Source organism: Apus apus, chromosome 10 (assembly GCF_020740795.1).
Source record: "Apus apus isolate bApuApu2 chromosome 10, bApuApu2.pri.cur, whole genome shotgun sequence".
NCBI classification, from domain to species: Eukaryota; Metazoa; Chordata; class Aves; order Apodiformes; family Apodidae; genus Apus; species Apus apus.
The window spans coordinates 21,440,832-21,467,873 of NC_067291.1; the positions used below are offsets into that span (position 1 = coordinate 21,440,832).

Genomic DNA, 27,042 nt, shown 5'->3' on the forward strand with positions numbered 1-27,042 from the left:
GGCCCCGCCCCCCGCCCAGCCTTGCTCCCGCGGCCCCGCCCCTCCCGCCATGGCGGCGGCAGGCGAGGCCCCGCGCCCCGAGGAGCTGCTCTACGGGGAGCAGGAGCTCGTTCCCGAGGCCGCGGGCTGGGGGCACGAACCGGGCTCCATGCTCTCCCGCTTCGACCAGGCGCTGCTGGCCGGCTGGAGCGACCGGATGGAGCGGGGCCTGTTCCGGTACCGGTTGGGCGCGCTGCCCACCCGCCTGCTGCCCGGCCCCATGGGGCTGGTGGCCCAGCTGAACGCCCAGCGCGGCACCCAGCGCCGCCCGCCGCAGCCGGTCTGCAGCCTCCGCCAGCCCTTCAACCCTCAGGACTTCAACTTCACCCGCATCCACCCCGACGAGGTGCTGTTCTGCCTGCGCCGGGCCGGGGATGGCTGCCATGCGGCCCCCGACCCGCTGCTGGTGGCCATCAACGCCAGCCCGCTGGAGCGGGGACACGTCCTGCTGCTGCCGGAGCCGGCGCGGGGGCTGCCGCAGGCTCTCACCGCTGCGGGGCTGCGCGGGGCGCTGGAGGCCCTGCTGCTCAGCACCCACCCTGGCTTCCGTGTGGGCTTCAACGGGCTGGGGGGCTACGCCTCTGTCAACCACCTGCACTTCCACGGCCTCTACCTGCCCCGGCCGCTGCTGGTGGAGTCGGTGCCCGCCCAGCCCCTGTGCCCGCCGCACTGCTTCAGCCTCCTGCGCGACGTCCCGGCACCCGCCTTCCTCTTCTACGCCGCCGGCCCCGCCGAGCTGGAGGCGCTGGCCCGGGACATGTGCCGGGCGGCAGAGCACGTGGCCGAGGCTGGCCTGGCTTGCAACCTCTTCGCCACACGGGGGGACCCGCCGGCGGGGCCCGGGGGCAGGCGGGGGCTGCGGGTGCTGCTGTGGGCACGGAGGCCCAGCTTCGGCGCCAAGGCGAGCACGGCCTTTAACGTGGCGCTCTGCGAGCTGGCCGGCTACCTGCCGCTCCCCTCGGAGCCGCTGTACCGGGAGATGACGGAGGCCGAGGCGCTGCGCAACATCTGCGAGCCGCTGCTGCCGGAGCCGGAGCTGCTGCGGCTGGGCCGGGCCCTGGCGCGGCTGCTGGTGCCCGAGGGCGCCGCTCCCGCCGCTGCCCGACAGGGGGCGCCGCGCGGCGCGGGGGCCGCGCAGCTGCTGCCCACGTGAGCGCCCCGGCCGCTCTGGCCCCGCCCCCCGGCCGCGTCGCCATGGCAACGGCGTGGCCCCCGGCGGCGGGCGCGATGGCGGCGGGCGGCGGCGCGGGGGTGGCGGTCCCGGGGACCCCCCCGGGGCCTCCCCCAGGCCAGCCCCCCGCCCCCGAGCCGCGGAAGAGGCGGAGGAAGCGCAGGTGGGCGGTGGGCCCTGGGCGGCCGAGCAGGCGTAGCCCCCGGCAGGGCCCGCAGCGCGGGGAGCGCGGCCGGGCCCTCTGCTCCTCAGCCCCAGCAGCTTCCCAGAGCCCCCGTGAACTAGACAATAAACGCTCCTTTCCTCCAGTCGTCCCAGTAATACCCAGCGTGATGTGTCCCGGGCCGGGCCCACGCTCAGAGCCCCTCCCACCCCGTGCTGAGCCCGTGGTGGCTCCAGGTCAGATTTGCCCGTTAGCTCCGTGACACGTTGTCTCCCACCTGCCCTGGACAGTCCCGGCCGCCCACTGAGCGGCTGTTCTGTGGTCTCTCTCAATTCCAGTGCCCCTTCCATCAACCTGACCACCTGCAAGTACGAGAGCGGTAAGTCCGGGGCGCTGCAGGGTGTCCCTTCCCCCGCCCGCAGCCGGGGAGGAGTGCCGGTACCAATCCCCCCTGCACGGCCCCTTTCCTCTCCTCCTCTTACAAACTTATAGGTTGGGAGTGACGGGGACCCTGTGAAAAGTAGGGGGTTTGTCACCCTTGTCGCTGAGGTCCCCTCTGGTTTAACGGGGCAGTGGGTGCACTACAGCAGCGCCAGCCCTTGCCCCCCTGAGCCTGCATTGCCCGTGCACCTAAAACAGGGGAGAAGGGGTTAGTTAGGGGTGGTGGCAGCACACAGGTACCTGTGCTTGGGAGGCTGAGGCGAGGGCTTGCAGCTGCTCAACAGGCAGGATCATTCCTGGAACCTCTCCCTGTGCTGTCTGTCTCCAGTGAGATACTCCAGGGAGCTGATCCCCTCTCCTGTTCTGCTCCTCTTTGCTGCCACAAGCTGGATCTTAACAGACTCCTGGCACTTGGTGGATGTTATTAGCCAACATGCTAAAGACTATTCTAGCAGTGCAGCCGTGTTGAAGGTCCCGGCCTGGTTGGCTGAGCAAGGAATGCAGATTTTACCCAGAGGGACAGGCACTGTGTGTTTCCTGCTCGGGGGTTTGGTGCCGGGGGCAGATGGGAATCCTGCCAGGAGCTGGCATGGCACCACAGGAACCACTTCACAGCAGCTCCTCCTGTGCATGGGCCTCCATCCCCTCCCCAGCCCAAATTCAGAGCTGGCACTAATGAGCCATCCCAGCAGCAACCTCCTGCTCCCGTTCTTGCTTATGTGTGTTCTGCTGCCAAATGACTTTTGATTCCGAAGATGACACTTGTACCTTCAGAAGATTTGAATCTGCCTGTGTGGGGTCTGACCCATGGGGGATTCCAGCCTGCTGAAGCTCAGGGGGGTGCTCTGGCACCCCAAGGTGTGTGAAGTTGTGGGGCTGGTAGCTCCCAGTACACCTGAGGCTAGTTTAACCAGGTAGAGCTTCTGTTTCTGACACCTCCTGAAGGTCCCTCCAACACCACGTGTCTCTGGGAGGCAAACTGCAGCCTGGGGAGCTTTGTCCCGCCCTCTGTCCCTGCTCCCTCTGGGGATTTAACAGTCTCGGGTGCTTGTGTCCTCTGCCTGGCCCCTTGTCACCTGCTCGCCCCGGTGCAGTGCGGCGGGCGGCGCGGCGCTGCGGGCTGCGAGAAGCGGGAGCAGACGAGGAGTGGACGGTGTATTGGACGGACTCCTCGGTGTCCCTGGAGCGCCTCATGGACATGAAGAGGTTCCAGGTAAACACTGTGTAAGGGCTGCCCAGTGGGAAGAGGCGGGCGGGATGAGGCTGGTAGTGCAACGACATGTTGCAGAATGAAACAGAAGCACCCGGAGCAGCTCCCGTGGCCATTTCCCTGTGTTGGTTCTGGAGGACACAGGTTCACAAGCCCTCACTTCTGTTCTGGCCCCGGCATGGTGCCATCAGCAGCACTCTGACAGGCAGCGTGAGCTGGAGAGCTGCCAGCCGCTTTCATGTACCGTGAAGTAAATGGTTTGTGGTCACAAAGGGCTCCCTTCCCTGAGCTGTGATACTCCCGAGAGGGAGAGCTTCAGGGCTGAGATGGAACGAGCAGATAAATCACTCAGATAAAGCAGTTGTTGTAGCATAATCTCGTCTCTCAGCCGAAGTTCAAGGCAACCGCAGGCCCTGCTTCCCCTTCAGGTTGTGCTGGGTCTGGAGGAGGATCCCTGCTTTTCCTTTGCTGATCCTGGTTTTTGTCTTTCAGAAAATCAACCATTTTCCAGGCATGATTGAGATCTGCCGTAAGGACTTGTTGGCCCGCAACCTCAACCGCATGCTCCGGCTCTTCCCCAAGGATTACAACATATTTCCTCGCACTTGGTGCCTGCCTGCGGAGTGAGTGAGACATGTTCATGCAGCCAAGAGCAGGGGTATCAAATTAGGGAGTGGGAGCCAAAAATGCAGCTGAGGGGGACCAAAGAGCACTCAAAGTCTGGGTGGGGGGAAGGGACAAGGTGGTGTCTGGTTGGGTCATTCTTAGATTTTATTCTTACCATTCCCTCCAGACCTGGAAGTCTGGCTCCTGTTGCCTGTTCTGTGCCTGAACTCTCTTCACAGTTAGAATTATGTTATTAGTATCTGACCTAAAGCATCCTTGCTGGATTATCAGCACTTGGTACTCCTCCCATTCCACTGGCCTTAGAGAACAGTGCTGGGCTCACCCCAGGTCATGTCCAGGAAGGCTGTCACCACGTATCCTCCCAGTCCTCCCACTTCTCAAGAAGTCCAACCTGCCTCTCTTCTCTTTCTTTCCAGGCTGCATTTCCTGGCCCCTGGATGCTCTTGGTGCTATCTTTGGGGATTTGTCCTCTTTTCCCTTCTCTTTCCCTAAATGCAGTGCCCACTAGAGACACAGTGCCCCTCATCTACAGCAAAATAACACTAGCAGAGGGGCTGAACCCTTCAGAGCAGGGAGCAGCTCTTGAGGCTCAGCCACCTAACGTGACAAGCCCCTGTGCCCTGCTCAGAGCACGCTGGCCCAGGCCACCTGCCTGCTGGAGAGCAGCATGGAAGGGGACAAAGACTTGTGACCTCCTCCTTTGCAGCCAGGCCTCGTTTATTTTCTCCTGCTTGCCCTGTGGCAGCAGAGCCAAAATCTCACTGTGCACCATAGCGACCACTTCCTACAAACCCCTGGCAGAGATGGAGAAGTGTGCACATAAAAGGTGGAACCAGGAGAGCTTTGTCAGGTCCAAGGACCCATTTGTCACTCGTGTAAATCAGGAGTAGGTGCACAACTCCTCTGCTGCAGAAGTTTGGTCTGTACCAGCCTGCAGCACCACAGCCTGAGCACGCACCTGTTCTGAGAGCTCAGGGGCTGTTCTTTTGCAGCTTGTAACAGTCTCCCCTTCCTTGCTCAGCTATGGAGATTTCCAGGCCTACCGGCGCACCAGGAGATCCAGAACGTTCATCTGCAAACCAGACAGTGGCTGCCAGGGGAAGGGGATCTTCATCACGCGGAACGCAGAGGAGATCCGTCACGGGGAGCACATGATCTGCCAGCAGTACATCTCCAAGGTGCCAGGGCAGCCTGGGCAGGCAGGCAAGGGCTCCCCGGGCAGGCAGGAGCAGCTGGGCTGCCTCGGGGCTCCCTGCACACCCTGCAGTGCCCCTGGCTCATCCCAGCTCCTGCCTTTCCTCTCGCAGCCTTTCCTCATCGATGGCTTTAAGTTTGACATGCGTATCTATGTGCTGGTCACGTCCTGTGACCCGCTGAGGATTTTTGTCTACAAGGAGGGCCTGGCCCGCTTTGCCACCATGAGGTACATCGATCCCAGCAGCAGAAACCTGGTAAAAAAGGCAACTGTCCAAAAAACATAGTATCTGTAGGTGTTAGACCCTAACTTGTCCTAAGGGCATTCCAGACCCTGGAAAGGCAGGGACTGGTGGGTTTCATGGGACCTGGTTTTCTTCTTTCCTGCTCTGCCCTCCCTCTCTACCTCTTCTTCACAGGAGGTATTTCAGGAGTGTCTGAAGTAGATCTGCTCACAGGCCCCACGTTTGGGCTGTTTACTGGCATTATCACAGAATCATGGAGTTGTTGCACTTGGAGGGTTTTGAGTCCAACCCTCTGCTCAAAACTGGGGCAACAATAAATCCAGATCTGGTTTCTCAGGGTCTCGCCCAGCCAGGTGTTGAAAAACTGCAAGGACAGAGACCCCAGAGCCTGGCTGGGCAAGACTCCTGCTGCTTCTTGCCCCCATGAGCATTCCCAGGTCCACACCATTCTGTGACTGTGCTTCAGGTGGAAAAGAGGGACCTGGGAATGATGTGGTGGTATTGGAACAGGCTGGGAGAGACAGGGTGGAGTACCAGGAAGGCAAGGTGCAGAGTTTGGCTGTGCCCATCTCCAAGCAGGGGTCTGTAACCCATCAGATCTCAGCAGGAGATGGGCTGTGGTTCTGGATTGCTGTGCTACAGCTGCTGGGAGACCCCAGCTCCTGGCTGCCTGCCCATCTGTCCCACAGCTGCATGGGCACATGTCCTCCCTCACTCCCATACGTGTGGGTCTTGGAGAGCTCTTGGGCTCTGGGTGAGCAAAGAAAGAACCTGCAGAAATTTGCTGCAGCTTCTGTCCTGAGGAGTCTCTTGTGCTTCAGTGAGGCCAGGGGGGACTCCTGTGCTCTCCCCCAGAGATAAGGACAGGGGTGCAGGGAGGGCAGAGCTCTGTGAGCTCCAGCTTCTGGCTAGAGGCAATCACCAGTGTGGTCAACTCCCTGCTGCAAGTCACCACCACAGAGAGGAGGCAGGAATGGGTGAAGTTGGTGGTGAGATTAGAGCTAATGGGGCTGGTTCTACCTGTGCTCTGTGGTTGGGACTAAACAGCAGCCTCCTGTGATTCCTCCCAGGGTGACATCTGCATGCACTTGACCAATTATGCTATCAACAAACACAACAAAAACTTCGTCCAGGATGACACGATGGGCAGTAAGAGGTATTTTCCTGTGCCCTGGGCACATCCTGCAGGGAAGCTGCCCGGGGGACACTGGTTTGCTTCCATCTTTCCTGGGGCAAACATGGCATCGCAGCTGAGCTCAGCATCTCCTGTCCTCCCCACAGGAAACTGTCCACCCTGAATGCCTGGATGGTAGATCACAGCTACAACACAACAAAACTCTGGGAAGATATTGAAGACATTATTATAAAGACTCTTATTTCAGCTTACCCTGTGGTGAAGCACAATTACCAAAGCTGCTTCCCCAGCCACACTGGATGCTGCGCCTGCTTTGAGATTCTGGGCTTTGATATTTTGCTGGACAGAAAGCTGAAGCCATGGCTGCTGGAGGTGAGGATGGAGTCTCCTGGAAGCAGCATTTAGCCCAGAGCTGCTTGCTGGGGAGAGGCTCCAAAACACGGGGTGGTGAGATGAACAGAACTCATTTGATTAAAAGGCCACATCCTTCCCAAAATTAAACAGACTGTGAAGACAGGCAGCCAAGCAACCCGCTGGTGGCTGCGTGGGAAGGGTGTGGTGGGGCCGGCGAGCCGGCTGCTGGCAGGGCTTGCCGGGAGCTGCCAGGTGAGAGCAGCTGCTTGTTTTGGCAGGTGAACCACTCTCCCAGCTTCACCACGGACTCTCGCCTAGACCGGGAGGTGAAGGACGCCCTCTTGTGTGACACCATCAACCTGATCAACGTGCATGGCTGTGACAAGCGGAAGGTGCTGGAGGAGGACAGACAGCGGGTAAAGGAGCGGCTCCTGCAGGGCCACCAGGCTCTCCGTGCTTCCAGGTATGGCTCTTCCCCAGAGCGCTGCAGGTCCTCATCAAGAGGCGGGGTACGGAGAAAGCCAAGGCTGGCTGTTTCCAAATCCCAGCTCCCAGAGGCCGTGGCACTGCGTAGCCTCTGAGAAGAGACCTCCCAAGCCATTTGCATCCTGCAGGGAAGAGCCAGGGCTCTTCGTGGCGCTGGGGGAGGTGAGCAGCCTGGTACTCCGGGCGCTCTGCAGAGCTGTCCCCACCGAGCTGCACCTGCTTCCCACGACCTGCAGTGCCCACGGGCAGCGCCAGCATCCCTGGGCTCACCAGGACCCTTGACAGACACGTCACAGCACAGCTCCAGGGACCAAGAGCCCCCAGGGACCAAGAGCCCCCAGGACCCTTTCCCAGGGCTGGGGATTTCCCCCTTGTCTGTCTGCAAGACTTTTCCTGAGGCCGTGGGAGATGAGCCTGTTCCCTGGGCTGTGTCTGCAGTGCAGGGCGAGGCAGGAGCTCCCTCCAGCTCCCAGCACAATGAGGAGACCTGAGACACCTCCAGGCTGGAGACACTGGGTGATTTCACCCTGTGCTCTGCCTACCCCTGCAGCCTCAGCTGCTCCAAGCTCCCAGTGGAAGGGACTGGAGCACAAGTCTTAGGAGGCGTGGCTAAGGAAACTGGGGGTGTCCAGCCTGGAGCAAAGGAGGCTGAGGGGAGACCTCATTCTCTGCAACTGCCTGAGGGGAGGTTGGAGCCAGGGGGGGTTGGTCTCTTCTATTAACAAGTGACAGGACAAGAGGAAATGGCCTCAGGTTGCCCAGGGGAGGTTTAGTTTGGGTCTTGGGAACAATTTCTTCCTGGAAAGGGTTGCCAGGCTCCAGTGGTGGAGTCTCCATCATGGAGGAATTTCAAAGCCATGTAGATGTGGTGCTGAGGGACATGGGTCAGTGGTGGCCTTGGCAAGGCTGGGGTAGGGGTTGGACTGAAGGATCTTCAAGGTCTTTTCCAAGGAAATCAGTTCTGTGAGAGCTCCTGGCAGCAGGCGGGGAGGCAGACACATCGTGGGTTTGTTGGCTGAGGGGCAGGGTGTACGAGGTCTGGAAATGTGTCTGGAAAGATGGGGGAAAGCAGTTGGAAGGCCCTGTCCCTCAGCCAGGACAGCTCCCGGAGCTGTGCTCCCCCCGCTTTGCAGGCGTGAGGAGCTGGGGGGCAGCCAGCCCCCCTGGCTCTCCCAGGCCGAGAGCTACGAGGACACGCACCTGGGCGGCTTCCGCCGCATCTACCCGGCAGGGGGCACCGAGCGGTACGAGCCGTTCTTCAAGCAGAGCAGGTCCCTCTTCAGGGACACGGCGACATCCAGGGCTCGGGAGGAGTGTGCCAGGTGGGTGCCCCCCTCACACCCACGGTGGCACAGACACCGCTGGTCCTGGGCCCTGCCTTGAGGGGTGTGAGTAAGGGGACAGCCGGGAGGGAAGGGGCTGCGGTGCTGTCACCACAGCCGAGACTCCTGTCACTGACCCCTCAGAGGGAAATGCCACATTCCATTGACTTGTGGGCTCCTGAGGCACCTTGTCACAGGTGTCCTACACCCCGCTGGCAGGCACAGCCAAATCCAAGGGCATTTCTTGCAGCAGCGAGAGTCTCTTTTAAAGGAACTCCTGGTCCATTTCTTGGCACGCTTCTATTATGATCTGTTCAGTACAGAACTTCAGGCCACAGTAAAATGTCCTTGAATTGAAGGCTTCATAATAGCCGTTGGCTACTGTGGCCAGTGACTAAGACAACTGTTCTGTGGCAGGCAGCAACTGGAGGAAATTCGCCTGAAAAAAGAGAAGTGGGATGCTATTACCAGGAAGAACAAAACGGTGAGGAAAGAAGATCTGCATGGAGAGTCAGCTGGAAGCAAATCCCAGATCTGCAATAAAGCCACAGCTCCTCCACGCCGCCTCACCTACGGAAGCACCAGGTTGTGGGATAGAAAGGTACCTGGCTCTTATCAGTGGTTGTCCAGGGGGCTCTCAAAGGAAATAACATGGCTCTGGGAACAGTGCTGGGCCTTGGGTGTCTCCCAGGGTTCCCCTTCATGAAGTCCAGACAGTTGACAGCTTGTGCTGGGATGCTCAGTGTTGCCCCTTCCCTCTTGTGCCTCCCCCTGGGATCTTCGTCCCACTGCACCCCAAAGCCTGTGGCCCTCCTTAGGGCTTGGCACAGCCTGTGGCTTTGCCTCTCTTGCACGTCACCACAGCCTGGGCTTTGCTGTCCCCCCTCCTTTCTTTCCTAAGCCACAGCCCGTGCAGTACGACTCCATGCAGCCCCGGGATATCGTGGAAGACGAGGAGAGGAGGAGAGTAAAAGCTCTTGTGCGGCGCGAGAACCTGATCCGAGGCCTGGGCGTCATTGATCAGCTCTCCCGGCTGCTCCCCACAGCCAACAGACCATCCGGCACCTGGAGCACTGGCATCTCCAAGATCCAGGTAACTGAGGGCTGCCCGGATCTGTCCTGCAGGGCTGGCTCAGGAGACAGCCCTGCCGGGGGATCCTGAGGAGCGGATCAGGGCACTGTGGGTCAGATGGGCTCCAGTGTGGTGTCTGGGCCCGAGGGTTTCATATAGTGACTTTGTCCCTTGCCAACGGGCACACTGGGAATTAAATTCCTGCAGGGATTTCAAAGCCCTGTAGATGTGTAGCTGAGGGACATGGGTCAGTGGTGGCCTTGGCAGTGCTGGGGGAACAGTTGGGTTTGATGATCTTAAAGGTCTTTTTGAACCAAATTGATTCCATGATTCCGTGATCCACCATTGCTGAGCCTTCCCAGCCCATCCTGGCCTGTATTCCCACAAACCTGCTCCAGCTCAGCTCAGTGTCACAGGCAGAGGATGGGATTTGTGCCTGGGGACAACACACAGGGTGACACTTCAGCTGGTACCTGTGGGTGACCAGGGAAGACTTTTCCTTCCCTGTCTCCTGCCAAAGCCTCTGCAGCTGAGCTGCCGCTTCCTTTCCTTCCAGCCGCAGTTCCTCTGGGATGCACTTGAGGGCCAGGACACCCGCAGCTTCATGATGCTCATCCCGCTCTCGCTCCAGGGCTCTCCAGCCCAGCCCTCGGGACGGCGGCTCCGGCACAACCCCCGAGCCCGCTCCCAGCTGCCGGCCGGCCCGGGCGCGCACCCGGCCAGCAGCGGCGTCCTCTCCGTGCAAGGCCGGAGCATCCCGCCCCGCGAGCAGCGCAGGGCACGGCGGGGGCTGTGGGCGCAGGACACGAGCTGGCTGCAGGGCCAGGCAGCGGGGACAGCAGCAGGTCCCCTGCCCTGCACCGGAGCCCCGGGGCTGCGGGCGAAGGGCCGGTGGGTCCCCGGCGCCAGCACCAGGGCCGAAGGCTGTGAGTCCGTGATACCTTCCCTTGGCTGCCAGTGTCTGCGCCACGGAGACTCAGTGAGCAGAGCCACGGGCAGAGGGTTGGGAGCTGCGGGTGCTCCTGGGCTTGCCAGGGTGGGAGGAGCAGGTGGGCGGGATGGGACTTCGGAGTCCTTGGGGTGCCCAACCCTGCAGAGGGAACACTGTGTTCTTTGGGAACTGCTGACCGCTGGCAGTCCCTGCCCCAGGCCGGTATCGTCCCATTTGCAGGGGCAAGGAAGAAAGCAGCTGTTTTCCCAGGACCAAGGCTTAGTGTGTAGGGATGGGGGAGCGTGGGAAGCCCAGAAGCGTTTGAGGGTTGGGTTAGGGGTGCGTTAGCTGTGGGACATACCAAGAGGACACTCGTGACACTCACACATCTGCCTGTCCCCAAGTCTGCCTGTGCTCTTCCAAGTGAAGTTGGCAGGCTGTCCTTCCCCGCCAACAGCGGTCACCCGGGGTCCCCAGCCAGCACGGGGAAGACCACAGGTGATGTCACCCTCAGCAGTGCTGCAGGGCAGGAGCTGCCCCTGGCCTCGCACCGCGCCGGCACCTCGCACTGCGGCGTGACAAGCACAGGTGAGGGGGCAGAGACGACCCCCGCCCCCTGAGTGCTCACTCAAGAGCCGGGGCTGCGGGACGGGGAGGCTCGACAGTCCATCTCCCTTGCCGCCCTGCCCGCACCCCCCTTGCACCTCGACCCCTCCCACCTGCCCGGGACTCCGGGGCGGCCGTACCGGGCCTCCCGCCGCCCTCCCCGCGCCACCCCCGCTGGGGCCGCCCCGCCCGGCCCCGCCCGGTTCCCGGCCATGGCGGCCGTGCTGCGGCGCGGGCTGCGGGCGGCCGCGCTCCTCGCCGGGGCTCCGCGGCGGGCGGCGGTGACCTGGCCCGGCGACACGGAGCCGCCGGACCCGGCGCTGGAGGAGGCCGTGAGGTGCGGGGGCGGCGGGGCCAGGCTGGGGCGGCGGGGCCGGACCGGGGCTCACGTCTCTCCCCGCAGGGCCCGGCGGCGGCGGGCGGCAGCGCGGCGGCAGCGGCTACAGCGAGAGATGGGCGGGGAGCGCGGGGCCCCCGAGCGCACGCTGACCTGGGCGGCCATGGAGCAGATGCGGTGAGCGGGGAGACGGGGCGGGCCGGGGGAAGAAGGGCCCCGGTGACCGTGTCCGGGCCCCGCTGACCGTGTCCGGGCCCGCAGGTTCCTGCGGCAGGAGCTGCCCGAGGAGTGGCCCGTGGAGCGCCTGGCTCAGGGCTTCGGCGTCAGCCCCGAGGTGGTGCGGCGGGTGCTGCGGGCCCGGGGCTGCCCCCCGCCGCGCCGCCGCCAACGGCAGGACGAGCGGGCGATCGCCAACGCGACGGCATCGGGACCGGGACCGGCATCCGGGCCGGCCGCCGGCCGCGAGGTGCGCGCCCCGGACGGCACGCTGCTGTACCGGCTGCCGCGGGGCTGGGGCGGGCCGGGTGTCGACGCGCAATAAACTGCCGGACCGGGACCCGCCTCCGCCCGCCCCGCGCCGCTTCCGCCGCGTCCGCCATGGGCTCCGAGGCGGCGGCTCTGCTGGAGGCCGCGGACTTCGCCGCCAAGAAGCACAAGGGGCAGCGGCGGAAGGACCCCGAGGGAACCCCCTACATCAACCACCCCATCGGTGCGGCGCCCCGCCGGCACCGGCACCGGCACCCGCTGCCCCACAGCGCTGCCCCCCCTCGCCCCAGGGCCCCGGGACCCCTCCACCCAGGCCCCCGGAGAGAGCCCGGTTCCCTCTCCTGCCACCCGGGTGGGATCTAAGCCCCCCGGTCACTGCCCGCCGCCCCTGCCCCCCGCCCCTGCTCTCCCGTGGCTCGTGCCCACGGAAGCTCCTGCCCCCCCTCGCCCAGGGACCCCTGTACCCCCGCAGCCCCCTACCCACTCTGGGGAGAGTTTTCCCCCCACTTCACCAGCCCCTGGGACCAGCTCAAGGCTTTCACCCCGCAGGACTCCCCAGGGGGCTCCCCCTTCCCCGGCAGGATCCCAGGGCCCCCCCCACTGCCCGGTGCCCACCCATGGGCCCCGGAGCCGCCCGTCCCCCCCTCATGCCTCCCTCCCCCCCCGGGCTCTGCTCGCAGGCGTAGCCAGGATCCTGGCCCTGGAGGCCGGTGTGAAGGACACGGTGGTGCTGCAGGTAACCCCCCGACCCCCCGCCCTGCCCCGGCCCCCTTGCCCGGGACCCCCGACCATCCCCTCCCCGTCCCAGGCCGCCCTCCTGCACGACACAGTGGAGGACACGGACACGACGTTCTCGGAGATCGAGGAGCGGTTCGGGGCGGCCGTGAGGCGCGTGGTGGAGGAGGTGACGGACGACAAGGGGCTGCCCAAGATGGAGAGGAAGCGGCTGCAGGTGGAGCGGGCGGCCGGCAGCAGCCCCCGCGCCAAGCTGGTCAAGCTGGCCGACAAGCTGGACAACCTGCGGGACCTGAACCGCTGCACCCCGGAAGGTAGGGCGGGCACCGGGGCTGGCGGGGACAGCTGAGCCGTGCCGAGGGACGAGTCCTCGCTCCCGCCGCAGCTGCTCAGAGCCCGGCCCGGTGCCGACGGGCCGCGGGAGGGGAGCAGCGGGACAGGGGGGTCCCGGCCCCCCGAGCGACGCCCGGGCAGGGCTCGGGGAGCGGCTTCCAGCCGGCGGGGGGAGGGCACAGCGCTGCCGGGCGGGAGCGGGGCCCGGCTGGCCCGGCGCCGCGGGGTCCCCGTTTCCCGCCGGTGCAGCCGGAAACGGCACGAGCCCCGTGTGTCCCCGCAGGGTGGTCGCCGCAGCGCGTGCAGGAGTACTTCCAGTGGGCGGCGGAGGTGGTGGCGGGGCTGCGCGGGACCAGCGCCCCGCTGGAGGCGGCGCTGCAGCGGCTGTTCCGGGAGCGCGGCCTGTGACCGCCCCGGGGCGCCGCGGGCGGGGCGCGGTGGCCAATAAAGATGCTCAGAACGGACCGTCCCGCCTCCCGCCGCTGCCGCGGTGACGGGCACTTCCGCCGGGCGCTCCCACTGCCGGGGCCGGGCGCGCCGCGGCCGCGCGATCCGGGCGTTCCGGGCGCCCTGCCGCCCGCCATGGCCTTCGCCGGCCGCCGCGACGTGCCCGAGCCGCCCGACTTCGGCATCCTGAAGCGGCTGGCGCGGGACCAGCTCATCTACCTGCTGGAGCAGGTCTGGGCCGGGGCGGCGGCCAGCGGTGACCGCCCGGGGCAGGGGCAGGGGCGGGGGTCGGCCGGGGGAACGGCGGGCCGGGGGAGGCCGGGCCTGGGCACCAGAGGGGTCCCGCGCCGGGGGTGGGAGCTGGGGAGGAGCCGGGGCGGGTGTCGGCCCAAGAGGAGCCCGGTACCGACGGGGGAGGGGGCTCGGCGCTGGGAGCGGCCCCCGCGGCGCTCGGTGGTCGCCGGCCCCACGCCCCGCCCGCCCCCAGCTCCCCGGGAAGAAGGATCTGTTCATCGAGGCCGACCTGATGAGCCCCCTGGACCGCATCGCCAACGTCTCCATCCTGAAGGTACCGGGGGCGGCGGGGCGGGCGCTGCCCGCGCTGCCCGCCGAGCCCGCTCACGCCCCGCGCTGTCCCCGCAGCAGCACGAGGTGGACAAGCTGTACAAGGTGGAGAGCCGGCCGGCCCTGGGCGCCTGCGACCAGTGAGTCCCCGGGGCCGCAGCCGAGGGGCGAGGGGCAGGGGGCGGGCGGGGGCAGCTGCCTCTGCCGGCTCGGGGTCTGGGGAGGCTCTGACTGTCGCCTCCGTCGCTCCGGCGACAGGTTCTGCTTCCTGGTGCGCCCGCGGGTCAGGACGATGCGGTACATCGCCGGTGAGTGCGGGCGGCCGCGGGGCAGCTGCGGTCCCGCCGCTGGGGCTGCGGGTCTGTGCTCTGAGCTGCCTGGGTCGGCTGGGCTTGGGAAGGGCGGCTGGGGAGGCCACGGGCTGGGCCCCACACCCGGGTTTCTCCTTCTGCCGGGGGCATTTCAGGCCAGGGACCTCGTCCCGCGGGAGGAGCTGTGCTGGCTCAGGGGGGTGGGCAGCCTGGGCAGGGTCTGCACGGTTTCTGACTGCAGATATTGTCAATGCTGACAAGATGTCGGGGAGGAGCAGGAAGTACAAGATCATCTTCAGCCCCCAAAAGGTCAGTCCAGCCACATTCTGCTGCCAGTTACCCCCTTGCTCTGGGCCTGTTCAGCTTTCCTGTCCCCCACCCTGCTACAGACATTGGAAGTTCTTCGTTCATAACCCGGAAATGTTCAGTTAAAACCAAACCTTGCTTTGCCTGGCAGTGAGCAGCTCCCCTGCACTGCCTGCCTGCTTGGAGCTGGCCAGGCCTGAGGGTTTTTCCTTCTCTTCCAGTTTTACGCTTGTGAGATGGTGCTGGAGGAGGAGGGAGTGTTTGGTGGTGAGTGGGGCTGCAGCACCTGCCCCGGCCCCTCCCCAGGCCTTGTTGGGGGGCTCTGACGTTGCAGAATTCCAATTTAATCCTGGTACTGGGATCCCTGTGCTGGCAGGGATGGGTGTGTGGGCAGGAACCACAGCATCAGAACCTCTCCCCTGTTTTCTGGGAGGAGAGAGCCATTCCCTGCCACAAATCCCTGTGGAAAGGTCCCATCTCTGCTCCCCACAGCCCTGTTCGGGGCTGTTGCAGTTCTTGGGGCTGTTTCTGCTGCAGGCAGGGTATCTGTCACCATTCCCTGTCCCAAATACAGATGTCACCTGTGATGAATGGTCCTTCTACCTGCTCCCCCTGGACGAAGACATCATCAGCATGGAGCTGCCTGAGTTCTTCCGTGACTACTTCTTGGTCAGTGGGGCGGTGCTGCCGGGACGCTGCCCTGTGGGGTGGCAGGTGTCCCCCTGCTCGTCTGTTGGGCTGGGGACAGGAGAGCTTTGCTCGGGGAGTGGGTGTGGGAAGTCCTGCTTGGTCTCCTTGGCCCTCACCGCAGGCCTTTGGGCGGCTTTTTCTGGGAGTGGCTGCTCTGGTAGGCTGTGGTGCCCCTCCTGCACACAGCCCCTGTGCTGCCCCTCCTCTGCTGCCTCTGAGCCACTTCAGGCCATTCCAGCATTATTCCAGTGCATGTTTCCTGCTGGAAGCACCAAGCCTGGAGCTTGCTCTGTCCCAGCTGGGCCCCCCAACGTGGCAGTTGTTTCCAGCCTGCCCCGACTCGCTCCCAACGCCTGGTGGTCCCTGCAGGAGGGAGATCACCGCTGGATCAACTCCGTCGCTCGAGCCCTGCAGCTGCTGAACTCCCTGTACGGACCTTTCGGCAGAGCCTACGGGATCGGCAGGTGTGCCAAGGTAGGCCCGTGTCCCTGGGGCTGGGCTGCAGCCCCGGCCCGGCCCTGGCACGCTCTGCCCTCGCAGATGAGCTATGAGCTGTGGCGGGAGCTGGAGGAGGAGAGCGAGGGCGACGGGACGGGCAGGAAGCCCGAGATCGGGAACGTCTTCCTCCTGGACAGAGGTAGCGGGAGGGCAGCCCGGGGGGGCAGGGAGCGGGATGGCCTCGGCAGCCCCGGCTCTCCCTGCAGACACGGACTACGTGACGGCGCTGTGCTCCCAGGTGGTCTACGAGGGGCTGGTGGACGACACCTTCCGCATCAAGTGTGGTGGGTCAGCAGGGGCTCTGCAGACTCTGAGGGAGGGTCCCCAGGGTTTGTGCCAGGCACCGTCAGACCCGGGGTCTGGTGCTGCAGCCAACAGGGACAGCCCTGGTGTGGAGGCTGCTGGAGCGGGTTGGACTGAGCGGCTGGGTGGGCACTGCTTGTCTCTGCTGCCTTTTGCAGCAGGGCTGACACTTGTGTGGATGTTGCTCTTGCTGGGGCAAAGCAGCTGCTCATCCTTCTCTGCAGGGAGTGTGGATTTTGGACCAGACGTCACCTCTTCTGACAAGAGCATCAAGGTGCTGCTCAACGCCCAGGACAAGGTGAGTCCCCACTGGCCTCTGGGGAGGAGGGACCCAGGTAGGGGGGAGGCTGATGGGGCATTTCCTCCCAGCCAAGTGCTGCTGGGCCTTGGGATGTGGGTTGGGGCACAGGCAGCAGGGAAACATGGTCTGGGGGCACAGCTCGGCCTGCAGAGCCCCCACGTGCAGGGCTGCCTCGTGCTGGTCGGTGCTTTGGGGCACTGACGTCCCTGGGGGGTGTCACTGTGTCCCCATGCTGGCAGTGTCAGCCCGGGGTGCTGTGGCTGTCCCCTGTACCTGTGCTGGGTGCCGTGCCAGCAGAGGGGAGCTGGGGGTGGGTGCCCAGCACCACCACCCTGTGTTTCTCCCAGGTCTTCAGCCAGATCCGAAACGAGCATTTCTCCAGTGTGTTCGGCTTCCTGAGCCAGAAGTCACGGAACCTGCAGGCACAGTACGACGTGAGCATGGCCCCGGCGTGTGGGGCACCCACAGTGCCAGCCCCCTGCCCCCCACACCCCCTCACTTCTCCCCCCGCAGCCCCCTCACCGCCCCGCACGCTCCTTCCCCCACAGCGGCGCCGCGGGATGGACATCAAGCAGATGAAGAACTTTGTCTCCCAGGAACTGAAGGGACTGAAGCAAGAGCATCGTCTGCTGAGCTTGCGTAGGAGCTCAGGACTGGAGGCCCTAGCCACTGTGGTGGGGGGCTCTGGGGAGGCCAGGGGGGCTGGAGGGCCCTGCTAGTCCCCAGGAGGGCAGATCTGAGCAGGGGCCGCTGGCTGATTGCTGGTGGCGGTGTCCTTGGTAAGGCTGGGGACAAGGGGAACCTGTCACTCTTGGCTCTGCAGATATCGGTGCCTGTGAGTCCATCATGAAGAAGAAAACCAAGCAGGACTTCCAGGAGATGATCAAGGCTGAACACTGTGAGTGCTGCTCCCTGAGCCGCAGCTGTGGCTGCTCCATCCCAGTTCTCTGCCCTGACCCCTTGGCCTCATGCCCAAGGTAGCCTCACACCTGGGTGTCCCCTGCATGGCCACAGTCCTTCCAGTTTGTATTGGGGTGGGTCTGGAATGACAGAGTCATGGAATTGTTTTGGTTGGAAATGACCTTTAAGATCTAGTCCAACCATTAACCCAGCACTGCCAAGGCCACCACTAACCCATGTCCTCAAGACATGCAGATCCTAAATGGGGTGAAGCCACAACCTTGGAGGGCCGGTGTGTGTTGGGGTGGGAGGCCCAGCACCGTTCCCTGGCCTTGGGGAGGGAGGCTGAGCCAAAGCTCCAGCTTGACTCCCTGGTGAGGACCCTGGGGTGGGTGAGGTGACTCTGCTCCACCCCCTGTAGCCCTGCTGGAGGGTTTCGACATCCGTGAGAGCACCAGCTTCATCGAGGAGCACATCGACCGGCAGGTGAGGCCGTGCTGGGGCTGTGGGGGGCAGTGGGACCAGGGGCTGTGGGGCTGGGGGCTGCAGCTGCTCACCCCCTGCCCCGCAGGTGTCCCCCATCGAGAGCCTGCGCCTGATGTGCCTCCTCTCCATCACGGAGAACGGTGAGTGTCCGGCTGCACCGGGAGGCACCGGGGCCCCCAGCCCAGCCCAGAGCTCACCCGGTGCTCCCGGCAGGTCTCATCCCCAAGGATTATCGCTCCCTGAAAACCCAGTACCTGCAGGTGAGGGTCAGGGGCTCACTGCGCTCCCCAGGGACGCTTGGGTGGTCTCTGTGGGGTTGCTCTGAGCAGCCCCCCATGCCAGTGCTGATCCAGGGCTCCTTCCCCAGAGCTACGGGCCCGAGCACTTGCTGACCTTCCACAACCTGAAGCGCGTGGGGCTGCTGGTGGAGCAGGTGCCCGGGGAGACCCTGACGGCCGTGGAGAGCAAAGTCAGCAAGCTGGTGACAGACCGTGCTGCGGGTGAGAGCTGGCCCGGCCCCCCCAGGGACCCGGCCCCCCAAGGGACCCGGCCCCTCGGGCTGCCTGGAAGGATGTGACAAATGCCAGCACTGTGGGCAGGGAGCGCATCCCCAGGGATGGTCCCGTGGGCACCAGTGGCTCTGCCAGCTCCAGGGGCTCTGCCACTCCCTCTGCCCCGCCGGTGCCCACGCTTCGTCCAGAGGTCTGAGCTGTTTCTCCTTGTCTTCTTTTCCAGGGAAGATCACTGACGCGTTTAATTCTTTAGCCAGGAAGAGCAACTTTCGAGCCATAAGCAAGAAGCTGGGGTTGGTATGTGCTGGTGGGGCTGCTGGGCTGCTGCTCTGCCCACATGCCTGCTGATGACAGAAGAACTGGGGGCAGCAGAGGGGGGTCCTGGACGGTGGGGGGGTCCTGGGGCAGTGGAGGGATCCCAGGGTGGTGGAAGACTTGTCCTCCTTGCCCACCTCCACCTCTGTGGGGGTCAAAGCACCAAGGCAGGTCCTGTACCCTGAGCATTGCCTGTCTCTGCAGATCCCCCAGGTGGACGGAGAGTACGACCTGAAGATGCCCCGGGACATGGCGTACGTCTTCAGCGGGGCCTACATCCCCTTGAGCTGCAAGATCATTGAGCAGGTGAGCCCTACACATGTGCCCCCCAAAGCCCTGGGTTCAGGGGGGGTCCCTGGGGCTGGGGTGTTGGCCCCTGACCCTGAACCCCACCCGCAGGTGCTGGAGCGCCGGGGCTGGCTGGGCCTGGAGGAGGTTGTGCGGCTGCTGAATGGCAACGAGTTTTCAGTCTCAGGTAGCCCAGTGCTGGGCCAGGGGCTGGCAGGGGCCTGAGGGCCAGTGGGGGTCTGACCATGCTCTGCCCCATCCAGACAGCGCCAGGGAGGAGAACCCAGCTGGGGAGTCCCAGCGTGTCGTCCTCGCCGTCTTCCTCGGGGGCTGCACCTTCTCTGAAATTGCTGCCCTGCGGTTCCTGGGGAAGGAGAGAGGTAGGGTCTGCGGGCTGGGGGACACCCCGAGGTTCTGGGGAGCAGCTGGGAGCCCCCACCCGGCTCAGCTGGTCTGGCATGGGGGCCACTCGCTCTGCCTCTCCCGCAGGGCTCAAGTTCATCTTCCTGACCACGGCCATCACCAACAGCGCCCGCTTGATGGAGGCCATGATTGAGACCAAGGCGTGAGGGGGTGTGAGGGGGGGCTCTGCCTCCCTCTGGGGGGCTCCCGTGGCCCCCCTGTGCCAATAAACATCCTGGCGTGGGTCTGGCTCTGGTTCCCTGGAGTCTGGAGGTGGCTGGGCGGGGGGCGCTGCAGGGCGGGGGGCGCTGCAGGGCGGGGGGCGCTGCAGGGCGGGGGTGGCTGGGCAGGGGGTGCTGCAGGGCTGGGGATGCTGCAGGGCGGGGGGCGCTGCAGGGCGGGGGGCGCTGCAGGGCGGGGGTGGCTGGGCAGGGGATGCTGCAGGGCGGGGGGCGCTGCAGGGCGGGGGGCGCTGCAGGGCGGGGGGCGCTGCAGGGCGGGGGGCGCTGCAGGGCGGGGGGCGCTGCAGGGCGGGGGCCCCGGGCGGGTTCGGCGCATGCGCGGTGCCGCTCAGGCTCCGCCCAGGGGCGCGGGGCGGTCCCGCGGGGGGTCACGTGGTCTCTGTCAAACGCCGAGCGCGCGCCCAGCCCCGGCGGACCCGCCGTTACGGCGGCGCCCGGTCTCGTTCCTCATTGGCCGGGAGCTCCCGCAGGCTGCGGCTGCTATTGGCTGAGCGCTGGCTTGGGGCGGGGCCCGGCTCCGAGCGGCGGTTGTGGGCGGGGCCGCGGTGACGTGTTCCCTGGCCGCAGCCAATGGGAGAGGCCGGGAGGCGAGTTTGAATCGGCGGCTCGAGTGGTGGGCACAGAGGGAGCGGCTGCCATGAGGAAAAGGTGCCGGGGCAGCGGGGCAGGGGCCTGAGGGCGCCCGCCGTGACGGGGAGGTGCGGGAGGGGTCGGCGCGGGCAGGGCGGCCGAGCCGGGGCGGGGCGGGGCGGGGCGGGGCGGCGGGGGCCAGGTCCCGGGCCGGGAGCCGGCTCTGGCTGACACCTCTGCCCGGTTCCCTCAGCGAGGTGTTGGCGGCCGAGGCCGTGTCGTGCCTGAACCGAGCCATGGCGGCCCTGCGCGATATATGGGAGGAGATCGGGATCCCCGAGGAGCAGCGCCTGGAGCGCACCGGGGTCGTGAAGAAGTACATGAAGGTGAGGGGGGCTGGGGAGCCCCGGGCGCGCTCTGCAGCCCCACACTCGCTTGCTGCTGGGTCCACTCGCTGGCTTATAGCAAGAACCCCCCGGCCCTGGGCCAGGGCAGCTCCGGGGCCAGGCAGGTCCAGCAGGAGCACCCGGGGTGCTGCTGTGCTCCCGGCGGGTCCTCTGTGTTCTTTGCCTCTTGCTTTGCCTGTTCCTCACTCGGTCCCAGCAGCAGTTCTCGACCTGTGGTCCCCCTGCCCTGCCCACTGTCCCTGTGTGTTCCCTTCTCTCTCCACCCCCGGTGCCTGCCCTAACCACGCCTGTGCCGCAGGGTCTCCTGGACCAGATGGTGGCAGAGGAGGAGCGCCTGAAGGAGCGTCTCTTGAAGAGCATTGCAGTGTGTCGGAAGGAGCTGGACACCCTCTGCAGGGAGCTCCAGCTGGAGCCCTTTGAGGTGCGGTGCTGCTTTGCACTTCGAGGGTCTCACTGGCAGCAGCAGTCTGCCCGGGTCTGCTGCCTGGCCTCTGCCTGGGTTTCTCAGTGAGGCCAGAGCTCACACGGCCTCTTCAAAACCCCTTTAGCTGAATCTCCATCTTGGTGGCTGCTCACAGGTTGGGTGCTGGGAGGGGGTTGTGAGGAGGCTCGGTGTCTTGCAGCGCCTTGTTTAGTGTGTTGCTGCTGTTTGCACTTTCCTGGGAACACCTTGCTCAGAACTAGGACTTGTGTCACAGGGCTTCACTTGCTTAAGAAGCTTTAAATATGTGAGCCTGCAAAAGCTGATGTCTGGGCTCTTCCAGGAGGAAGAGGAGAGCACCATCCTGCAGATGGAGAAGAATCTGCGCACCCGTGTGGAAGTGATGTTGAAGCAGAAAAGGGACAGGAAGCAGGAGCTGAAAACTCTGCAGGAAAGGGACCAAGACCTGTGTGACATCCTCTGCACCACCCCTTTCGACATCGACGGCAGCGCCGTGCCCAGCCTGGAGGACCTGGATCGCTACCGGCGCCACCTGGCCACCCTGACCGCCACCAAGGTGAGGGGCAGGGTCTGCCAGGGGGGCTCCAAGGGGCTCGCTGGTTTCTGACACCCTCTCATCGCTTCCAGGAGCAAAGGCGGGAAGAGTTTGTCAGCAGCAAGCGGCAAATCATCCTCCTGATGGAGGAGCTGGACCACACTCCGGACACCAGCTTTGAGCGGGACGTGGTGTGCGAGGACGAGGACGCGTTCTGCCTCTCCACCGACAACCTGGCGGCCCTGCAGGGGCTGCTGCAGCAGGTGTGCTGGCACGGGGGCTCCGGCCATCCCCACGGGGATGTTAGGACGTCCTTTTGGGAGCTTTTCCAAGGAGAAGCGGGGTGGGGAGCAGGTGTGTCTGCGGGCCCGGCTGACCCTGTGTCTCCCCGGCAGCTGGAAGCGCGGCGCTCCCTGAACGAGGCCGTGTGCGCGGAGCTGCGCGCCAGGATCGCGGCGCTTTGGGAAAGGCTGCAGGTCCCCGAGGAGGAGAGAGCATCTTCTGCCGTGCACGTGGCTGGGTCCAGAGCCAAGACCAGGACAGCTGTAAGGACTCTCTGGGGGGCTGGGGGTGGCCGCTCTGGGTCTTTCACACCTCGGGGTGGAGGAGCTGCCCCCAGCAGCCAAGCACCAGGCGAGCAGGGCAAATCCTGCCCTGTGTGTGGAGGAGCTGGGGGGTCCCTCACCCTGAAAAGTGCCTTATGCAGAAGGTAAATCCCATTTGGGTCCTCTGTTGACAGCTGCAGCTGGAAGTGGATCGTCTGGAGGAGCTGAAGCTGCAGAACATGAAGATGGTGGTTCAGGCAATCCGAGCAGAGCTGGCCAACCTCTGGGACAAGTGTTTCTATAGCCAGGAGCAGAGGGAAGACTTCAGCCCCTATTATGATGGTGGGTAATGCAGGAGCTGAGGGCCCCCCTCAGCTGTGGCAGTGTGGGGGTCCCAACTGCCTCCTGAACATGCTGTCATATCATCTTCAGAGGACTATACAGAGACCCTGCTCAAGCTCCATGATGCTGAGGTGGAGAAGATGAAGAGCTACTATGAAATACACAAAGATCTGTTTGAGGCTGTCCAGAAATGGGAGGAGAGCTGGAAGCTGTTCCTGGAGCTGGAGGTACTGTCTGGGCAGGAATGTGCTCCTCCTGGCTGGGTTCTTGGCCACCAGGCAGTGGCTGTCCCTGCTCCTGTGGGCAAAATGCTGCTGGGGAAGCCCAGGGAGGCACTAGGAATGGCAGCGGGTCAGAGAGGGGGTAGGGGATGGGGGCTGTGCTGCAGGGTCTGTATCCTGCAGGGGGTGAGACCAGGCGGTGTGTTTGTGTCTCTCCTGACCTCCCTTCTGTACCAGAGGAAAGCAACCGACCCCAGCCGCTTTGCCAACCGTGGGGGCAATCTGCTGAAGGAGGAGAAGCAGCGAGCAAAGCTGCAGAAGACGCTTTCCAAGGTAGGTTCAGCCCTGGATAGCATGCTGTAGTCCTGTATTGGCCTGCAAAGATCATGTAGAACCAGGAAGGGATCTCTAGGGGTGGAGGGGCTCCCTCCAGGTGGGCAGCCTCTCCACACCACCCTCGTGTCCCCCTCAGCTGCAGGAAGAGCTGGAGAACAAGGTCCGGGCCTGGGAGCAGGAGCACGGGGGGGCTTTCCTGGTGAAGGGGCAGCAGTTCCTGGAGTATGTGACAGAGCAGTGGCAGCTGTACCGGCTGGAGAAGGAGAAGGAGAAGCAGGAGCGGGTGAGTACGAAACTGAGCTGCCTCCTCTGCTGCATTAACACCAGCCAGTGTTAACACCTGCCTTGCTGGGGGGCTCTGCCCTCCCAGCTGTTGCCCGTGACTCTCCTTGCTCTGCCTGGAAGCAGCTCCACGCTCTGTCACAGCAGGGCTGGTGCCCATCAGCGCCTGTGTCTGTTGAGCCCTTTCCTGGCCCCAGCCATGCCAGAGCTGTGGCGTAGCTCGGGATACCCCTACATCCCTGGGATACCCCTACATCCCTGGGATACCCCTACATCCCTGGGATACCCCTACAGAGTCGGGGCTGCCGGCAGGGCGCTGCAGGACCCTCCCCTCCCCGGCAGCGGCTCCGTGCTGCCCCAGCACGGGGGGTCAGTGCTGATCTCTCCCGCAGCACCTGAAGAAAAGCCGCCAGACCGAGACAGAGATGATGTACGGGAGCACCCCCACCAAGCGGCGGGTGCTCGGCCCCCACACGCCTGGCAAAGTAAGGAAGGTAAAAGCGCCCTGTGCTGAGCAGGTGGGCACACGGGGGCAGAGCCCTGCCGTGTCCCGGGGTGGCCTCGGGCCCTCGCAGGGATGTGGGAGGGGCTGGGGGGCTGCGACAGCGTGATGGGAGCAGGGAAGAGGCCACGGGCACCTCTGTCCTCCCCGGAGCGTGGGCCGGTTGTGCTGTGATGCTGGGGGGGAGGCTCCGTGCAGCCCCGGCTCCCTCCCGTGTGATGCCTGCTCTGCTCCTCCCGCAGCTCAACGGCACCTCCATCTCCAGCGCCACCCCCAACAGCACCGTCCGCTCCGCCTTCGGGGCAACCATCTACCACTCCCCAACCTCCCGGCTGCCACCGTCGGGAGGGAAGGTGAGGAGCTTCCTGGGGGTGGGCTGGCTGGGGAGCGGGTGGGTGAGCTCCCATTGCTGTCCTGTGCATCCCTGCCATGCTCCTGGGGTGCAACCCTCCCCCGTTTGTCCATGACCTGCTGCATGGGGCTGCTGCCAACCTTGTGGGATGTTTTGGAGACATGAGGGAGGAGGAGGGTAGTAGTAGCATTCAGGAAACCTTCCTCCAGCCCAGATTTCTAGTGTTGCTCTGTGCTGAGCCTGTAGTTTGGGGATCCTTCAAAGCCTGGGTATGGTGGCTGTACATCTCTGTGTCAGAACTGGGCTCCAGACCCTGAAGGGCTCCGGGAGCTTGGATTAACTCTGGCAGTGCAGAGTGACCATCAACAAAGCCAGCACAGCTCCCCCAGCTCCACTTGATTCTGTGTCCCCTCTTCTGTCCCTCCTTCCTGCAGTTCAGCCAGGCTCGGACCCCCGGACGCGTGGCTGCCAAGCCCCCCCGTCCTGGCTACAGGGAGCGGAACAAGGAGAACATGTCGCAGCTGAACGGGACCACCCTGAGCGGTGGGTGCACCCTCACAGCCCCTGCCCAGCGTAACCACAGCGTTAATTCTGTTGCCAGCACCTATTCTGAGTTTGCGGTAATTCACCTCTTCTAACCCCACCTCCCCTCGCCGGGCAGCACGGGGGCTGCGCAGCCCCCCCAAGCTCCCTGTGGCAGCAGATCATTGGCTCCACACCCAGGGATTCAGTGTGAGGTTTGGTGGCTGCTGCTGGTGCTGAGCAGCCCCTCAGGACCAGGCCCGGGGAGGATCCCTGGCCCCGGGGCAGCTCCTGGCCCTGCCCAGCCCTGCAGCTGCTCTCCCTAGGTGGCTCTGTCTCCATCAGACTCCCCCTGCCCTGCCCCCAGATCCGAGCCACTTGGTGCAGCACCTCCCATGGGGGGTTGGGGTGTGTCCCCCATGAGGCGCTGCAGCGGGGTGGCCTGGGCAGCTGTCAGCAGCAGCACCCTCTGTCCTACCCCAGTGAGTGGGGACCAGGGGTGTCTCCTGCCCTTTTCCTCCTCCCTACACAGACTCATCCCTTGCCTGCTCACACCCTTCTTGTCCCTCCTGAGTCTGTGAAGGGACCCTGATGCTGGTCCCTGCAGCATTCCAGAGAAGAGGAGGCTGGGCACTGCCCTGGCTGTGGAGAAGGTGGATTGTGGGGAGATCAATTTAAAATATTTGGAAAAAATTCTTTGCTGTGAGGGTGGTGAGACGCTGGCACAGGTTGTCCAGAGAAGCTGTGGCTGCCCCATCCCTGAAAGTGTTCAAGGACAGGTTGGATGGGGCTTGGAGCAACCTGGGCTGGTGGGAGGTGTCCCTGTCCATGGCAGGAGGTGGGACTGGATGGACTTTAAGGTTCCTTCCCACCAAAACTAGTCTAGGATTCAAGAAGGTGCTCATAGCTGGTGGACAGGGCTGTTCCCTCTGGCTGGCTCGAGGTCTCTGTCTTCCCACAAGGATTGGCTGAGTCCAAGTGTTAACATCTTCCCACCCTGGACAGCCAGGGCCATGCCTTTGCTGTGACAGTGCCCTGTGTCCCTGGCACTGTGCTGAGGATTCCTGTGACTCCAGGCTGTGATCCCACTTGTGTGCATGGCCTCGGGGCAGGGACAGGCTAGTTTGTGATGGAGCAGATTCCTGCCCAGTGTTTCCCTTCCTCCAGCAGCATGGCAGGGCTCTCCCTGTCCTCCTGCTTCCCCTCCCAGCTCTCAGAAGCCCTTTGCTTTCTGCTGAGCTGGCAGCATTGCCAGAACCAGTTTGAGTCCCTCCTCAGTAACACTTTCTTGGTCTTTTCTGAAGGAAGAGGAGCTGGGGACCCCAAGCAAAGCAGCAGGAGCAGCCTGGCCTGCCCTGCCTGTGTCCCCCTCGCTCCCCTCATCCCCATCTCCTGCTTCTTGTTTCCACAGCGCGAACTTTCCAAGGCTTCCATGTCTGAGAGCAGCTCCCGTGTCCTCAATTCCACCACCACCACAGCCTTCTGCTGAGCTGCTGCCGGCCCCGCTCCAGCCCTCAGAGCCGTAGTGAGTGGCTGTCCTGCAGAGTCCCCCTGCCCCCCAGCCACAGCCCCTGCCTCACCCTGGCCTCTCTGCGGGGGGAGGGAGGGTAGGGTGCCAAAGGGACACTTTTAAAAACTTGCTTTTATTTGGGGAATTTTTGCAAATGTTGGTGATTAAAGGTTTGTGCGTGGTCGTGGTAGGGTAGTGGAGGGGTGGGCAGCCCCGTCCTGAGGGGCTCTGCCTGGCTTGGGGTGTGCTCTGGGACAGACAGGACCTATTTTGGAGAGCTGGCCTCTGCCCTTTGTCACTGGCCCCTTTGCTGCAGCTGGTGTCCACCAGCATCTTCCTTCCTGTGTCACAGCAGGGTTGCTCCAGAGGGGCTGGCTGTAGTGAGGGCTGGTTGGTGCTGAGGTTTCCTTCCCTAGCTTTGCTTCACCCCCTGGTCCTTGGGCTCATCCTGACTGCAGGGTCTCATCTCTCCTAACATCCAGCTGCAAGGACGGGGGGTCTCGGGAGGGGGAGGGAGCAGCAGTGTCCTCCTGGAGCCCTGATGGCCAAACAAGTTCCTGCCTTCTTGTTCCCAGGGGTGGAGGGGCAGAGCTGGGGCAGGGGTGACAAGGAGCCGAGGTACAGGGAGACAGTGCCCCCCTTTCCCTGCCCTGGGGCAGCTCGTAGCCCTGCTCTTCTCCGTCCAGTGCTGGCCCCCCTCCCTCTGCTCCAGCAGCAGCCAGTGAGCTGCACAGGGCAGAGGGGGCTTGTTAGCACCTTGGTTAATGAAGCTGATCATTACTAATTTGCACCTTGTTATCACTACAGTCCCCCACTTGCTGTTTTTATTTATTCTCCAGGTCCTGTCCCCTTGCTCTGTAACTCTGTATATACTGTTCATGGCAATAATGTATCTGTGTACATAGCTGCCGCTGCCTGCGTCTCTGTGGGGTGACCGATGGCTCCCGGGGGTGGCCCCTCAGCTGGGGGGGGGTCAGGCACAGCTCTGACCTGGGGCTGGGGAAAGCTGGGACCATCCTTTTTG

The 27,042-nt window shown here is 64.1% G+C and overlaps 5 protein-coding genes across 11 annotated transcripts; all 5 read left to right on the forward strand.

Moving 5' to 3' along the window:
- Positions 1 to 42: 42 nt before the first annotated feature.
- On the forward strand, positions 43 to 2,836 carry GDPGP1 (GDP-D-glucose phosphorylase 1). The gene has a single exon (XM_051628844.1). The coding sequence runs from the start codon at positions 50 to 52 to the stop codon at positions 1,190 to 1,192; it is 1,143 nt and encodes a 380-aa protein (XP_051484804.1). The 5' UTR covers positions 43 to 49; the 3' UTR covers positions 1,193 to 2,836.
- A 68-nt stretch (positions 2,837 to 2,904) lies between these two features.
- Positions 2,905 to 11,889, forward strand: LOC127388759 (tubulin polyglutamylase TTLL13-like). Its single transcript, XM_051628560.1, has 15 exons — positions 2,905 to 3,027; positions 3,517 to 3,647; positions 4,673 to 4,829; positions 4,959 to 5,102; positions 6,161 to 6,246; positions 6,372 to 6,597; positions 6,858 to 7,042; positions 8,199 to 8,387; positions 8,805 to 8,988; positions 9,289 to 9,480; positions 10,016 to 10,438; positions 10,795 to 10,978; positions 11,024 to 11,333; positions 11,400 to 11,510; positions 11,595 to 11,889. The coding sequence occupies exons 1-15, from the start codon at positions 3,007 to 3,009 to the stop codon at positions 11,872 to 11,874; spliced, it is 2,823 nt and encodes a 940-aa protein (XP_051484520.1). The 5' UTR covers positions 2,905 to 3,006; the 3' UTR covers positions 11,875 to 11,889.
- Positions 11,890 to 11,930: 41 nt separating this feature from the next.
- HDDC3 (HD domain containing 3) lies at positions 11,931 to 13,351 on the forward strand. The gene is made up of 4 exons (XM_051628847.1): positions 11,931 to 12,042; positions 12,500 to 12,555; positions 12,628 to 12,868; positions 13,171 to 13,351. Exons 1-4 carry the CDS (start codon positions 11,931 to 11,933, stop codon positions 13,293 to 13,295), a joined length of 534 nt encoding a protein of 177 aa, XP_051484807.1. The 3' UTR covers positions 13,296 to 13,351.
- Positions 13,338 to 19,459, forward strand: VPS33B (VPS33B late endosome and lysosome associated). Of its 2 annotated transcripts, none has more exons than XM_051628834.1 (23): positions 13,338 to 13,565; positions 13,822 to 13,902; positions 13,977 to 14,038; positions 14,157 to 14,206; positions 14,451 to 14,518; positions 14,737 to 14,782; positions 15,090 to 15,184; positions 15,575 to 15,679; positions 15,746 to 15,842; positions 15,910 to 15,987; positions 16,231 to 16,304; positions 16,655 to 16,741; positions 16,856 to 16,946; positions 17,131 to 17,205; positions 17,629 to 17,693; positions 17,779 to 17,833; positions 17,907 to 17,953; positions 18,061 to 18,193; positions 18,429 to 18,502; positions 18,725 to 18,826; positions 18,920 to 18,995; positions 19,072 to 19,188; positions 19,298 to 19,459. In XM_051628834.1, exons 1-23 carry the CDS (start codon positions 13,338 to 13,340, stop codon positions 19,375 to 19,377), a joined length of 1,986 nt encoding a protein of 661 aa, XP_051484794.1. In that variant the 3' UTR covers positions 19,378 to 19,459. The 2 variants fall into 2 exon arrangements, with proteins under 2 accessions (XP_051484794.1, XP_051484795.1); XM_051628835.1 differs by having other exon boundaries at positions 13,980 to 14,038.
- Positions 19,406 to 27,024, forward strand: PRC1 (protein regulator of cytokinesis 1). 6 transcript variants are annotated; one of them, XM_051628839.1, is made up of 15 exons: positions 20,061 to 20,100; positions 20,276 to 20,408; positions 20,728 to 20,850; positions 21,194 to 21,427; positions 21,499 to 21,669; positions 21,802 to 21,951; positions 22,146 to 22,293; positions 22,384 to 22,520; positions 22,752 to 22,847; positions 22,987 to 23,133; positions 23,525 to 23,626; positions 23,877 to 23,987; positions 24,421 to 24,606; positions 25,920 to 26,033; positions 26,858 to 27,024. In XM_051628839.1, exons 1-14 carry the CDS (start codon positions 20,090 to 20,092, stop codon positions 25,995 to 25,997), a joined length of 1,827 nt encoding a protein of 608 aa, XP_051484799.1. In that variant the 5' UTR covers positions 20,061 to 20,089; the 3' UTR covers positions 25,998 to 26,033; positions 26,858 to 27,024. The 6 variants fall into 6 exon arrangements, with proteins under 6 accessions (XP_051484801.1, XP_051484796.1, XP_051484802.1 ...); XM_051628841.1 differs by lacking the exon at positions 20,061 to 20,100 and adding an exon at positions 19,406 to 19,483 and having other exon boundaries at positions 25,920 to 27,024; XM_051628836.1 differs by having other exon boundaries at positions 20,010 to 20,100; positions 25,920 to 27,024.
- The last annotated feature ends 18 nt before the right edge of the window (positions 27,025 to 27,042 follow it).

Bases quoted from the DNA above. Each gene is read 5' to 3' on its own strand.
- GDPGP1 (XM_051628844.1), top strand. From the start codon at position 50: ATGGCGGCGGCAGGCGAGGCCCCGCGCCCCGAGGAGCTGCTCTACGGG.
- LOC127388759 (XM_051628560.1), top strand. From the start codon at position 3,007: ATGGACATGAAGAGGTTCCAG. The intron at 5,103-6,160 runs GTAAAAAAGGCA...GATTCCTCCCAG, and splicing joins ATCCCAGCAGCAGAAACCTG to GGTGACATCTGCATGCACTT. The intron at 7,043-8,198 runs GTATGGCTCTTC...CCCGCTTTGCAG, and splicing joins CAGGCTCTCCGTGCTTCCAG to GCGTGAGGAGCTGGGGGGCA.
- HDDC3 (XM_051628847.1), top strand. From the start codon at position 11,931: ATGGGCTCCGAGGCGGCGGCTCTGCTGGAGGCCGCGGACTTCGCCGCC. The intron at 12,043-12,499 runs GTGCGGCGCCCC...CTCTGCTCGCAG, and splicing joins CTACATCAACCACCCCATCG to GCGTAGCCAGGATCCTGGCC. The intron at 12,556-12,627 runs GTAACCCCCCGA...TCCCCGTCCCAG, and splicing joins AGGACACGGTGGTGCTGCAG to GCCGCCCTCCTGCACGACAC.
- VPS33B (XM_051628834.1), top strand. From the start codon at position 13,338: ATGCTCAGAACGGACCGTCCCGCCTCCCGCCGCTGCCGCGGTGACGGG. The intron at 18,194-18,428 runs GTGAGAGCTGGC...CTTCTTTTCCAG, and splicing joins GGTGACAGACCGTGCTGCGG to GGAAGATCACTGACGCGTTT. The intron at 18,996-19,071 runs GTAGCCCAGTGC...TGCCCCATCCAG, and splicing joins CAACGAGTTTTCAGTCTCAG to ACAGCGCCAGGGAGGAGAAC.
- PRC1 (XM_051628836.1), top strand. The intron at 20,851-21,193 runs GTGCGGTGCTGC...GGGCTCTTCCAG, and splicing joins TCCAGCTGGAGCCCTTTGAG to GAGGAAGAGGAGAGCACCAT. The intron at 21,670-21,801 runs GTGTGCTGGCAC...TCTCCCCGGCAG, and splicing joins TGCAGGGGCTGCTGCAGCAG to CTGGAAGCGCGGCGCTCCCT.